The 12,081-nt window shown below is 42.6% G+C and overlaps 1 protein-coding gene across 1 annotated transcript in view; it reads left to right on the top strand.

The window, feature by feature from the left end:
* LOC104832724 (vascular endothelial growth factor receptor kdr-like) overlaps nucleotides 1–12,081 on the top strand; it is a 135,266-nt gene that overhangs the window by 78,131 nt on the left and 45,054 nt on the right. Inside the window, exons 11-12 of the mRNA XM_010569070.1 lie at nucleotides 2,453–2,558; nucleotides 11,652–11,760. Coding sequence (XP_010567372.1) covers nucleotides 2,453–2,558; nucleotides 11,652–11,760 — 215 coding nt within the window. The remainder of the gene's footprint in view (nucleotides 1–2,452; nucleotides 2,559–11,651; nucleotides 11,761–12,081) is intronic.

The following is a 12,081-nucleotide window of genomic DNA, read 5'->3' as shown; positions in this document are numbered from 1 at the left end:
TGGAAAAGGTAGCCAAGCCTTCACACCTTACTGAGGGCCCTACTTTGCTAAAGTTTGGAGGCAGCCTGAGGTGTAAAGACACAGAAGCAAGTCACTGGGTCAAAACTGTCAGAGGGGAATGAGGCAAGTTCAAACACAAGATGCCTTTCAAGATTCGCCTTATACAAGTAGACATTTTCTTTGCTCCTGCTGTTACATGAGCAGAGTGATCTATAGCGGTCGGTCTCGGCTGAGGTCTAAATGCTTCCCCTGGTAGCCCCAGGGAACATATAGGAGCCATGTATAACAATTCTGACTGCACTTCAACTCTTCCCTGCAATGAGAGGACTGAAGTCAGGTTCTCCATCCCTAAAAAAATGAAGACAGTTCTAGGAAGCAAGAGAGAAAATTGCTGCATCATTCCTTATTTTCTCACTGTTACAATGCTTTTCCGAATGCTATGAATGGCAAGTCATGAGACAGGGAAAAATCACAAAGAGAAGCTCCTTTCCCAGGTTCTCTGCTGCAGCAGTTGCAGTGCTGTTGGGTGATCTAGTCTCGGGTTGGGTCTAAAAAGTGACCTTGTGTCCCTCCACGAGTAAAGTGGCCCGTTACCGCATTTAGGTAGTTACACTGCTCCTGCAGGAATAAAATGGCAGAGATTTGTAGGCTTAGGTAGGGCTGTTGGCATCGCAGGTCAGCAGAAGGCACACAAGCTGCTGCTTCAGAGGTGTTCAACAAGAGCAGAATGGAAACACCATAAGGAAACAGGCTATCCATTCTGTAGGCAAGCCACAGAGATGACCTGAAATCTTTTCCAGACCTTTCTGTCTAGGGAGAGAGAATTGGTCATGAATGCCAAATTAAGCCAGATTCAAACCAGTGACCTGGTGGCAAAAGACCTCATATAACCCTTGTTCCAGCTCTCTGACTCTCTGATCTTATCAATTTAAATACAATTGCAGAGTGGCGTCTACCTCTTCTGGCCTCCGGGGCAGCCTTATCTTTTTCCAGCAGAAGCTGTAGGAGGATTCCTGTGGGAAATGACACAGACCCCATTTCCTTCTGTTGTCTCACTTCCTCTCTCTCTCTCTTTCTCTCCCCCCTCCTCACTAGTGCACTTTGAATCCCAAAACACTATCATTGTTCCTTATAGCTGTGATGTGATTTGCTTCCTTTGAGTTTTTTCCCTTCATCCTCAAGACAGAACTGTGCCTTGCAGGAAGTCACTCAAGACATCTTCTAATTAGGCTCTTTTGAGAGCTGTAAACCCTCCCTTGACCCAGGGTGTTACCATGCATCTTGTGTGGATTTGGCAAAGGCACGGCTGATATATGGATTAGTTTTCTGCATCATCGGCCCTTGGTCATCACCTACACAAGTCCATATTAATTTTACCTCCTATAACCCTAATCTGCTAGGGAGGGCTCAGAGGCCGCTGGGACCAACCATGGGAAGCGCAGCGCCTCTGCTGAGGCAGAGGAGGCAATAAGGACACTTTCTTGTCATGCATTGTGATGACTTGTGCAAGCTGTGCAATTGCAGCTAGTGGTGGAACTGAACTGACTTTAACTTGCCGTCACGGAGTCACCATTCGTGACGCTCAGGCATGCTGGACTGGAGCTGAACTGGCAACTTTAAAATTAAAGACTTCCTCAAGTTGCACAGCTGGCAGTGCCTTCAGCCAGGATGCCTGGAGCTCCAGTCTTGCTGAAGCCTTTGCGCTCCTAATCATGAGAAGGCCTGGGTCTCTGCTCATTTATTCCAAGGACTGTAGTTAAAGAAGATAGAAAAGTCTTTTGCCTTGGATAGTGCAGATATAACTTTCTGCATTATGTGCTACATACACTGGTCTTTGCCCATAATTCAAAAATGAAGATTGATAACTGACAGAGATATGGTTATCTTCTGGGGAATATGCAATATTAAAGGAGCCTTCTGCTATCGTTATCCCAGTATTTATCCATTCTACTCCCTCAGCCTGCATTTCATGTCGGAAAGCTGAGCAGATAGGCAGACATGCTCAGCAACATTCACCTCCCCACAGTTTTGAATGACTGGCATTTTGAATTTTGAAATGCACTGCAAGTGCTAAAAGAGCACTTAAAAAGCCACAGCTGCATTGATTTGGGGTATAACTCATACAAGCCAGATTCAACTCACATGATTTAATTAGTTGTCCAGTATTTTCTATTTTCAATCTTCAGGAAGTTTGGGTGGTTTCCTTGCTGGTCATATACTGATCTTTGACTACCTCTGTTAAGGTGCTTTGTAAATAATTTTGAAATGTTGCGATGAAGGAATACAGTAGTTTCATGAAGAGGTAATGATCTCCAGCAGCAATAGCTTTTAGGAGTTTTTAAGACCTAAGACTATTGTCTAAGAATTACATTCTCTCTCTTTAATAATGCCTCCCTGAGTTATCCGCAGTGAGTCGGGTTCTTGAACACCACCTTTGCTTTTCTACCTCCAGATGCAACCCCGATGGGCAAAAAATTGTGGTTCACGAGAACATGTTAATAGGCAACAAGATCAGAAGCATTGAAAACATAACCATGAAGCATGGGGATAAAAGAAAGGTATGTGTCTGATGAAAATCTGAGCAATGATGTCATGGAATAGCAGTGGGCTTTACAGAGGGGATGCTGCACTCACACAGAGCTCTCTCCCCACAGTTCCCAAGCTACTGTGGGTTGTTAGCATGCTTTAAATTCCACAGCCCTGGGATCATTTTCAGATCTCTGCTGTTTATAAATGCCGGGATTCTGGCAATGATGTCACATACCCTGTTTAAAACTCTCCAAAGACTTTTAGGTCAAAAACCTCTCTGTCTCCCTCAGTCTTGAGAAAGTGTAAGACTGGTTCAGTGCAAGAGGGGTCCTGTGAAGTGCACACAACTGATAAGGACTCTGAGTTCATTAGAATGCTTAGCACTTAGAGAGCACTTTGTACTGCCCAACCTTGCCTACTCTCCCAGTAGCAGGAGTTAAACAGCTGTGTAATTTAAGAGGCCTACGGTGGCCAGAGATAGCTGGCCTGATTTTCAGAGTGTGTAAGTGCCTGCAGTACCTGCCTGTTTCAGCTGGAGTTGTCAACATTTCTTTACCCATTTGGGTTGCCAACCATGTTACCAAGCCAATGATGTGGGAAGATCTCCTTCCTTCTACACTTCCCTGCCAGCTTCCCTTTCCAAACAGCACTGGGAGCACACTTTCTGCATGAACTGCAAAGATCCCAGCCATGAATTATCTGTCAAATGCCTCCCGCGTACCTGTGGTGATACTGAGTGATACTGTTTATGCACGTCCATGCTAATCCTTGAGAAAGTGCTGCAGCTGTTCTGCCATAGATTCACAGACTTCTGGCTATGCCTTGGAGAATATACTGTGGTCTGGCTCAGACAGTTGTTTTACCCCTGTTGGACTTACAGAGGTCTGTGGCTTTAGGAGTGGTTTTGCAGCTACAGGTTTCGAGGTGGGTGCTCCAGATAGTTTAGTGCCTAACCCTGCAAGGTGCTGAATGCTGCAGTTTATCTCCTGGTATACCTTTAAGCATATGATAATTCTTGGGCTACTCCCATGCTTAAAGTTAAGCACAAGGCTAAAGTGCTCTTCTGGATTGGATCCAGACTAAATCAGCATCTGGCAGGATCAGTGCCTTAGCCATCTGCTCTTTCTCATGGAGACTTTCCAGCTCTAAACATAACCTAAAACAGAGCTCTGAAAACATGGAGGTTGGGCTGGGAAGGAGAAAATCAGTGTTCACATTTCATTCCTGAGTTTTCCCCTTGCTGGATTATATGTATAAATTGGAATTGTTTAGATGGCATAGTGTCTCTTAAGCTCTGTTTTTAATGTATTCTCTAAGAATTTTAGACCTTAGGTAAAAGCAACTACTTACAAAGTGCTAATTATTTGTGAAAAATGGAGGTTGGTGACATGTGCCTACAAAGTTTCTTCCTTTTCTTAGACTTTCTGGTTGCTGCATGGATTGACAAGAGTTTTGCAGCTCTCATGGCTACTGTTTCTCTCCATATACACAGTCTGTCTAAATATACGATCTAGTTATGTTAGTCCCCATATAAAAGTGAAGAGTTTCACAATTGCTGTGACTCAAAAAAATATCTGTTGGTTGCTGAATTGTCCCACATGCTGGCATAGCGAGACACCTCAACAACACAAAATTAGAAACATTTTTCTTTGTTTTATGCATATATACACCACTCCCATTTCTTCTTTTACCAACTTTGCTGAGGCAAATATGCACCTGGGTGAAATTTTAGTGTGCTAGTGGACTTAAGATGGGATTTGTTTGCAGTCTCTGAATGAGGTGTTTTAGGAGTACCACAGATTTCCTGGATCCAGGGGGACACTCCAAACACATCCTCAGTCTATGCTGGCGCATGATTAGGGACTTCCCAGCTTTCCCTTATCACCTAGTTTCCCTAGAAAGAAAAGGTGCAGCAATCTCCAGGTATAGCAATCAGAGGAAAAGTAGTGCTCCCCTCCCACAGAGAACACCACAGCACCTACCCACAGGTCAGTTCTGACATCACCACGTGCCTGAGTTTCCTGCCTGTAAAACATGGTGCGCACTACAGTGCTAGGAGAAGGGAGGTGCAACTGCTTAGTGGAAATGAGGACCATGAGGGAACCTCAGTACAAGGACCCCACGCACTCCTCAAAAGGACTCCTCTTGTTACCTAAGAGCTTTACTGCTGCTTACACCCTGAGTACCACAAACAGCCCTGAGGCTGCTTCTCGCTCTGCCCTGCACAGCCGTCTCTGCTCTTTCTATAGACTCCAGGCATCCTGAAGTGCTCATTTTTAAGACATGTTCAAAAGCTCAGCCTACAACCCTTTAACTTAGGCTTTTACATCTTTCATTATTAAAGTTTCATAAAAAGACTTCTTTACAAGTTACATAATTTTCAATTTATAGTATATTCATTATTTTCATGTCCTGCTGATCCACTGGCTGAAAATGCATTCTGAGGTGTTTCCTAGTAATTTTTATGTCCTGATTAAGATTTATTCAAATGAATAAAACTAGATTTTATGAATCTCAGGTTTCAGCACTTTGTCTCCCTGCTTACATTAGCAGACAATTCCTCTCTTTCCCCCTTTCTGAAGTCCAAGGCTATCTGTGTTAAGTGGAGTCTTTAGATAATAGAATATAATTCAAAAAAAGACACTGATGAAAACTCATAGCCTTCAGACTTTTCCTTGTGTCTTATCAGTCGATACTCCCACCAGAAATGGAATAGACAGGAAACAGCCCAATCCATTCCCACCATGTCCTAGCAAGTAATTCATCTGCATAGACTAGCCAGATGAAATAATAAAGATATTGGAGTCTGACTGAGCGCGGCTTTTATTGACTGTGTTATGAAGCTGGGATTAGCTGAGATTGGTTACTTTTCCTGTGTGATTTGAGCCTGTCCAATGATAGCTGAAGTCTCAGAGCAGAAGGTGGAATTTACCTCGTCTCTAAGATTTCTCAGCATCTCTAGAGTTCACTCTCAAAGAACTGTTGCAATATGTGCTGGTTCAGTAACATGAAAAAAATGCATTTTAGAGCTGCTAAGAATATGGGAGCAAACCCCCAGAAATTACCAGATCCAGAATCTTGCTTGAAAGCTAGCTTGCAGGGCTGCAAGCAAGGATTTTTCCAGATGACCACTGAGTCTTGATGTGATCTTTCATCACATCAGGATCTTTAGACATCTATTGGACAAAAGTGGCATGTAAAATTGAGATCTCTTGTCATCTTCATCATAATGATTATTCCATTATTATTCCACAGATAGAGAAGTTAATTTCACCCCCTCCTGTCTTCTAAAGAATAAGTCTCATTCCTAAAGGAAGGCATGTGGTTATCATTAACATTATGATGTACTTCACTGAAGTTTTGGTCAAATAGTGGTTGACGCAATTGCATCATGCTAGTTTAATTTTCCCAGTGGTTTTGAGTCAATACTGAACTTTTCACTTTGTGATTTAAACTAATGTGTAGCTACCTCTGAAGACTGCTTTTTAACACCAGGTGAAATACCTGTGATTGCATGAATTGCCTGAATTTTCTCTTCAAGTTGCAAGGAGCTAGGTTGTTGTTTTATTTTCTTTCCTGTTAGTAAACTGAACATGCTGGTCTCAGCTTGGGAGCACAGGACATAGCAGAAAAGAATAGCAAGACCCATACATAATTCAGTCCTCACTGGGGGTTTCTTTTCATCTCTTTTCTCCCTTTCATGTATATACGAGAGTGGCTTGGCCATGTGGATGTTTCCACAGTGAAACTCACACATCTCTTTTGCTGGTGAATTCATAACCACTCAATTACATTGACCAAAAAAATGCCAGGTTTAAACGTCCTGAAGGAACAAAAAGACTACATTAGAGTAGTGGGATGCATTTGGTGAAAAGTATGTGAGCAACTCAGTAGGGCTGTTTAAATCTGTCGCCCTGTGTGGGTGCCCATTTTGGTGAGCTCCCACAAGCCTTGTCATGTTAGTCTGTGGCAGGGGAAGGTGAACAGTCATGCGACTGCGTTTTTGAACAAAGCATCCACTCTCTGGGACACTAGCCCAGATGTTTCAGGCACTACCCAGGTCTTATTGAGAGAGCTGGCTAGCAGCAGGGACATAAGAAAAGGCCCTCTGTCTTCCCTGCCCTCTTAAATTCATTAGCTGAAATCACTGGGTGCAAGGAAGAAGCATGGGGGTGGCAGTTGCTCATGACTAGCCAGCACCTACCCACCTGCCCTAGGGCCAGAGAGTGATCAGTCCATCCGTACTAGAAATGTATACCAGTTCCTCCAGAGACACCTCAAACCTCCGGTTTCCTCCAGTTTCCTGCCCTGTCCAGTGCCTTTCCTGATCACACGGTACTACCATCAGCTCTGCCATACTCTGTGAGGAAGGCAATGGTTGTTCTCACTTTACAGGGAGAGAAATACCCACTGCCAGAGATAAGAGCAAATCCTAGAAGTTTTCAGTCAACTCACAGACTTCTCTTATCACTTGTTCTCAGTCCATCCTTTAGCATGATTTGAATGAATGAACTAAGATCATGGATCAGAATTGCCAGGCTATAAAAATAAGTGTTATTCTGTGCCATTCAAGTAGATGGATTGGGAGCCAGCTGAATATTTTCTTTGCGGGGTCTTTGGTGAAGCTCCTATAATTTCATCTCCCTCTAGCCACCTCCACCCCAGCTCTGCCAGTTAACAGCTGAGAAGTTTTCCACCCACTTTTTCTACTCCTCATCCTCACCCACATATAGCTAACGAAGTGAAAGAGAGAAGAATTGTTAACTAAAGCCGTTGGAGGGAGGGATTAGACAAAGGAAAAAGAAAGCAAGGAATAACAAGATATATTAATTCATGCTGGCTCCAGCTTAAAAAAAGGTCTTGCTGCTCTGTCCTTACTACAAGATGTCTTAAAACACTCATGGTATATGGCTGTGGAATGTTATTTGGCTGCTTCTAAAATAGCTTGTTTTTATCAGTTTGGGAACATTACAGTGCAAGACATATGGACTTTATTGAACTATTCCATTATGAGTTTTCCCAGCAGCAATGTCTATTTACTTGTCATAGCTGTTCTTCAGAGATCAGTCATTTTATTTCTTTTCTTACTGAGTTTTAAACTTAGTTTATTCTTTTATAGTAATTATTTATTAGCTAATAATCCCTTCTTTGGGCTCGCAGTATTGGGTGGCCTTTAGGTTAAGCAATAGGAAATGGAGCCCTTTACTTCTAAATTCAACCCAGGCAATCAAAACTGGTCCGAAGGATGTTTAGTGTTTGGTATGCAGTGAACTCACAGGATCTCAGTCCAGCTCCCACTAGGAAGATGTCTAGACATTACATGCCAATAATTTGTTATTAATTATCAATGGTTCCAGTGCAGTCTGCACAGAAGCTAAGGACTGAACAGCCACGTAGTTTGTGCTACCACTTGTGGCTGAAGTACCTTGGCAAGGGTTAACGTGTCATTTAGCTTGAACTGCTCTTGACTAGGACATGGGATGGAAGGTAAACTAAAAAGTGCAAACTTCCAGGCTGTAAATAGTTCATGAATAGTAATTTCACTGAAGAGATACAATGTTTCAAGGCAATTGCAGATTTCACATAGGCATCCTTATTTAGGCTTAGCAGAAAGTGCTGTGCTCTGTCTGGGAGCAGAGTTTTCTGATTAGAAGGCATAAGAAACAGCTTTGATGTGAGCCCTGCTTTGAGTAAGAGGTGGGACAGGAAGCCACCAGCGGTTCCATGCAGCTAAAGTCTTTCCGTGATTTCATGAGTCTAAGATGTGGTAAATGCCCATGTGCCTCAAACTTTTCTATCCTGGCTCTGATTCCAGAAATGGAAAATACTTTGCCAGGTGCATGGACTAAGCACACAAAGTAGATTATCCCCTCAGAATTTTTTCCACTCTATACTGAAGATCCCCAAATGCTGGGACTGTGCAACTCCACTGAGAGAGAGAAGTCTGCTAACAGTTTTCGCTGTTAATTATGGGAAAAGATTCCTATGTTTTGTTGCTTGAGTTCAAACCATTTTCTCATTCAACTTCTTTTTGCAGACTTTCCTTGCAATGGTTGCATTGAAAATATAGGGATGACATTTAGAAGAACAAAATCCTTACCCCTACCTGCCACTATGACCAAGTACAAATTTCAGATTTTCAAATTTTCAAGTTTGTTCAACTTGGGTTGCCTACAGTAACAGATGATGAACAACTGCCAAAACATCAGCATTGTGAATACTATGGGGTTTAACATCTGGGTTAATAGGGGTTACTTTTCAATGGGATCTCCTTGATTGATTTCAATGGGATATCCCTGATCTACAGATACTACAAAAAGCAGATACCGCTGCTGGCTTCCTAATGTTTCTTTCAGGTTCCTTTTGGTAAAAGACAAAACTATGTGGTCTTATAGAGGGAAGGAGGATTTGGATGCCCTTTGGTATAGCATGTTAGTGTTCCATAACATCACTCTGTTGAGGACTAAACCTGGATCAGGTTAAGTTTGGCAACTGAGAACTTTATTTAAGATGCTGGAAAGATAATTGGACTCCCAATCTCAGGATCCCTATCCGGGAGCACACAGCTAGAGAGAAAAGCTGGTGCATAATGATTTCAAGAGATTCATCTTATTACAAGAAAATCACTTAAAATCCTTCATTTCTGGCTCTGAAATCACATATATCTCTGCTGGATGCTGCTGGTTTAAAAGTCACATTTTGAGGACTCTGGGAGGTGCTAGTTCTAAGACAAGAGAGTAAAGTGCGTTATCTCTTGTGCTCAGGTGTGTAGCAAACTGGTATCCAAGCGCATAACAGTGATTTTGAGCATACAAACAAGAAAATTACTTCCTCTCTTTTCCTCAGTAAATTTTTCCCAAGAATTTGTCCCCAGATTGCTTCCCATCATCATTTTAACAACTTTTTCACCTTCACATCTAGACACAATTGAGATTAGCTCAGATAAGGTCTTGGTACAGCTATTTGCTCTTTTTCCCCCCACCACTACCACGTCAGACTTTTCTTGAGTTACGTAGTTAAAGATGTTAGCATCTGTGTGTGTTCATAAGCGTATGTGTGCATTTACCTCTGGGCCACCAAATACAGCTTGAGGCATTGCCTCAGTTTTTAGAAGAGTCACAGTGTAACCCCTAACACTTTGGACATATTCCAGAATGGATAATTACATACCCCTTAACGATTTTAACTCGCTCTACAGTATTATCCTCAACTTCCCATCTAGAGCTGTCACTTAGCAAGACTAATAGCTCTTAAATAGCTGTCCAAATTTATCCCCTTCTGTCCTCAGCACGTACATTTATATTGGCTTTTTCTATTCCCAAATATAAAATTCTAAGATCCAGTAATCATGAGAAGAAAGATCTTGGTCCTGATTCAGCAGTAATTCAAAAGGCAGTGTCTAATGCTTAAAGTCAGGGGTGGTGCTCTGAACATGTGCTTGTTAATAACCTGTGGCATTAGGCCCACTGCTACAGCAAGAGAAAAAGGAGGAGGAGCAGAATGCTTCTCTGAGTGATTTTATATCCAAGTTAGAGCTATTTTCACATCATAAATAAATCAGAACGGCACAGCTCTTTCTTTGGTGGACACCAGAGGGAGCTGGGTTTACCGGTCTCCTGTTTTCACCCCTAAATTTCGTTTGTCCCTATTCTTAGTTAATTTCTGTGTTTGGTGCCTATGAAAAATAGATTCTTTTCCACTTACCCGTTATTCTGCTGAAAATGTTCCTCATTAGAACGTAAAATGCACATGGGATCAAAACCTTTGAAACTCATTTCCCTACAGGATTTAAAGTGCCAAAGATCAGAAAATCTTAAATAATTCTCTGAAAATACATCCCACACAGCTATAGACACATTCATGGTGCAGCTTTATGAGGAGTAAAGGAATGTCTTGTGTGAGTTTAGTTTAGGATATTAAAAAGAAAGTCCAGAGATGCTTTTGTGCACTTCAAAGCACTCTCTGGAGATAAGGACAAAGGGCCAGAGGGTGTTATAAGTTTTGATTCTCAAAGTCCTTAGAGAGCATGGCAAAGACAGTGATATTTGTTCCAAATGTGAGGGCTCAGAGTTCCTCAGGTGAATGGCTGCAGGGGAAGCAAAGTAATCTTTCAAGAACATCTCTGTCTTGGTGGGTTAGACCCTGCTTTCTTGCTAGCAGCCCCAAGGAAGTACTAGAAATAATTAAAGCCATGACCTGTGGATAGTCCTCCATGAGCTTATGATGTTGCATCACGACAGGGACAGGGGAGTGCCATATGGCTGGCTCGTCATTAAGAAGGCCCTATACAGAAGCAGAGGCTTAGGCTGTTTAAGGAACACAGGTTCTTAAGGACGTGTTTGAGTTCAGCCCCATGAGTAACTGAACCACTTCCTTTCTCTATGTGATGAAGCCAAGGGCAAGTGTTCCTTCCTTCTCCTTCAGGATTCTCCCTTTCTTTCTGCATTTGCCAAGTGTCTGAGCACAGGCAGCTTCTCCAGAGCTTCCCTACTTACCACACAAGTTCTGGTAAGGCTCTGAGGAAGGATTATGGAATCAAAGGGCTTCCAAGCACAATTTATAAGAGTGAGCTGGGGCCCAAATGAGCCACATCCCTCCCTCCCTTTCCTGGGGTTATATCAAAGCAAAGCAAAACAAAATCCTGCAATATTCTTTATACCACATTCATATGAATGACCTGCTTTCCATGCAAATGTGGGTGCCCTGTTACCCAAGGGAACCATAACTGAAAAGCGGAAAAGAAAATAGGTGAATGTGGGGCTTCATTTCCAGTGTCTTAGGTTAATGTCCTAGGTCCTCCACTTTAGCTTTTTGCTGACGTTGCCATGCAAAGACCTTCGCAGTCTATCAAAGGGGAACCCTGTTTTTCATGGGCGAGACAGGAAGAAAAGAAGGGGAAGGTTTAGGAAAGAGGAGGGAAGAGAATTAACTGGGCTGAGGTGATGTGAGATGAGAGACCAAAAATCTAATAAAAGCACTTGTCTGTGAGCTTCACTCATTAGTAGAAACTCCTTTGTTAACTGTTTTTCTACCATAAAACATATAATTATCCACTACTTTCAAGCCTCTCTGCTAAGCCTACACTACACTCAAAGCCTTTATTTCTTCTCTTTGTCTGGCAGATTGTGAGCACACTAACTACGGAAAACAGCAGTGCATCAGGAATCTATTACTGTGTGGCTTCAAACAAGATCGGTGAAGAAGAGAGGAGCATTGAGTTTTACGTCTCAGGTAAACAACACAAGAGACACTACACAAAAACTAGATGCTGATGATCTGATTTACCTTAAAGTTCTATATGGCTGGTGAGTGCTCATTAAAACTTCTGGGAACCCTGCATGTCATGTTTTCAGAGCACTCCCAGTCACACAGTCCCAGGTTCTTCACCACATGCAAGGCTGGGTCCTGCGTCAGTGCACAGCTGAGTTTGACATGTCCAGCATCAGACCTGATGCCCCTTTTGCCCTTCTCAAGCTGCAGATGCAGGCCCTGAGTCTAGCTACCTGTGTCTTAAAGCAACACTCATGACATTTCAGCGCTGTCCTCATGAAA

The sequence above is a fragment of the Haliaeetus leucocephalus genome, unplaced genomic scaffold (assembly GCF_000737465.1).
Source record: "Haliaeetus leucocephalus isolate CR32 unplaced genomic scaffold, Haliaeetus_leucocephalus-4.0 Scaffold262, whole genome shotgun sequence".
Classification (NCBI taxonomy): Eukaryota; Metazoa; Chordata; class Aves; order Accipitriformes; family Accipitridae; genus Haliaeetus; species Haliaeetus leucocephalus.
This window is presented reverse-complemented; position numbering and strand designations above follow the sequence as displayed.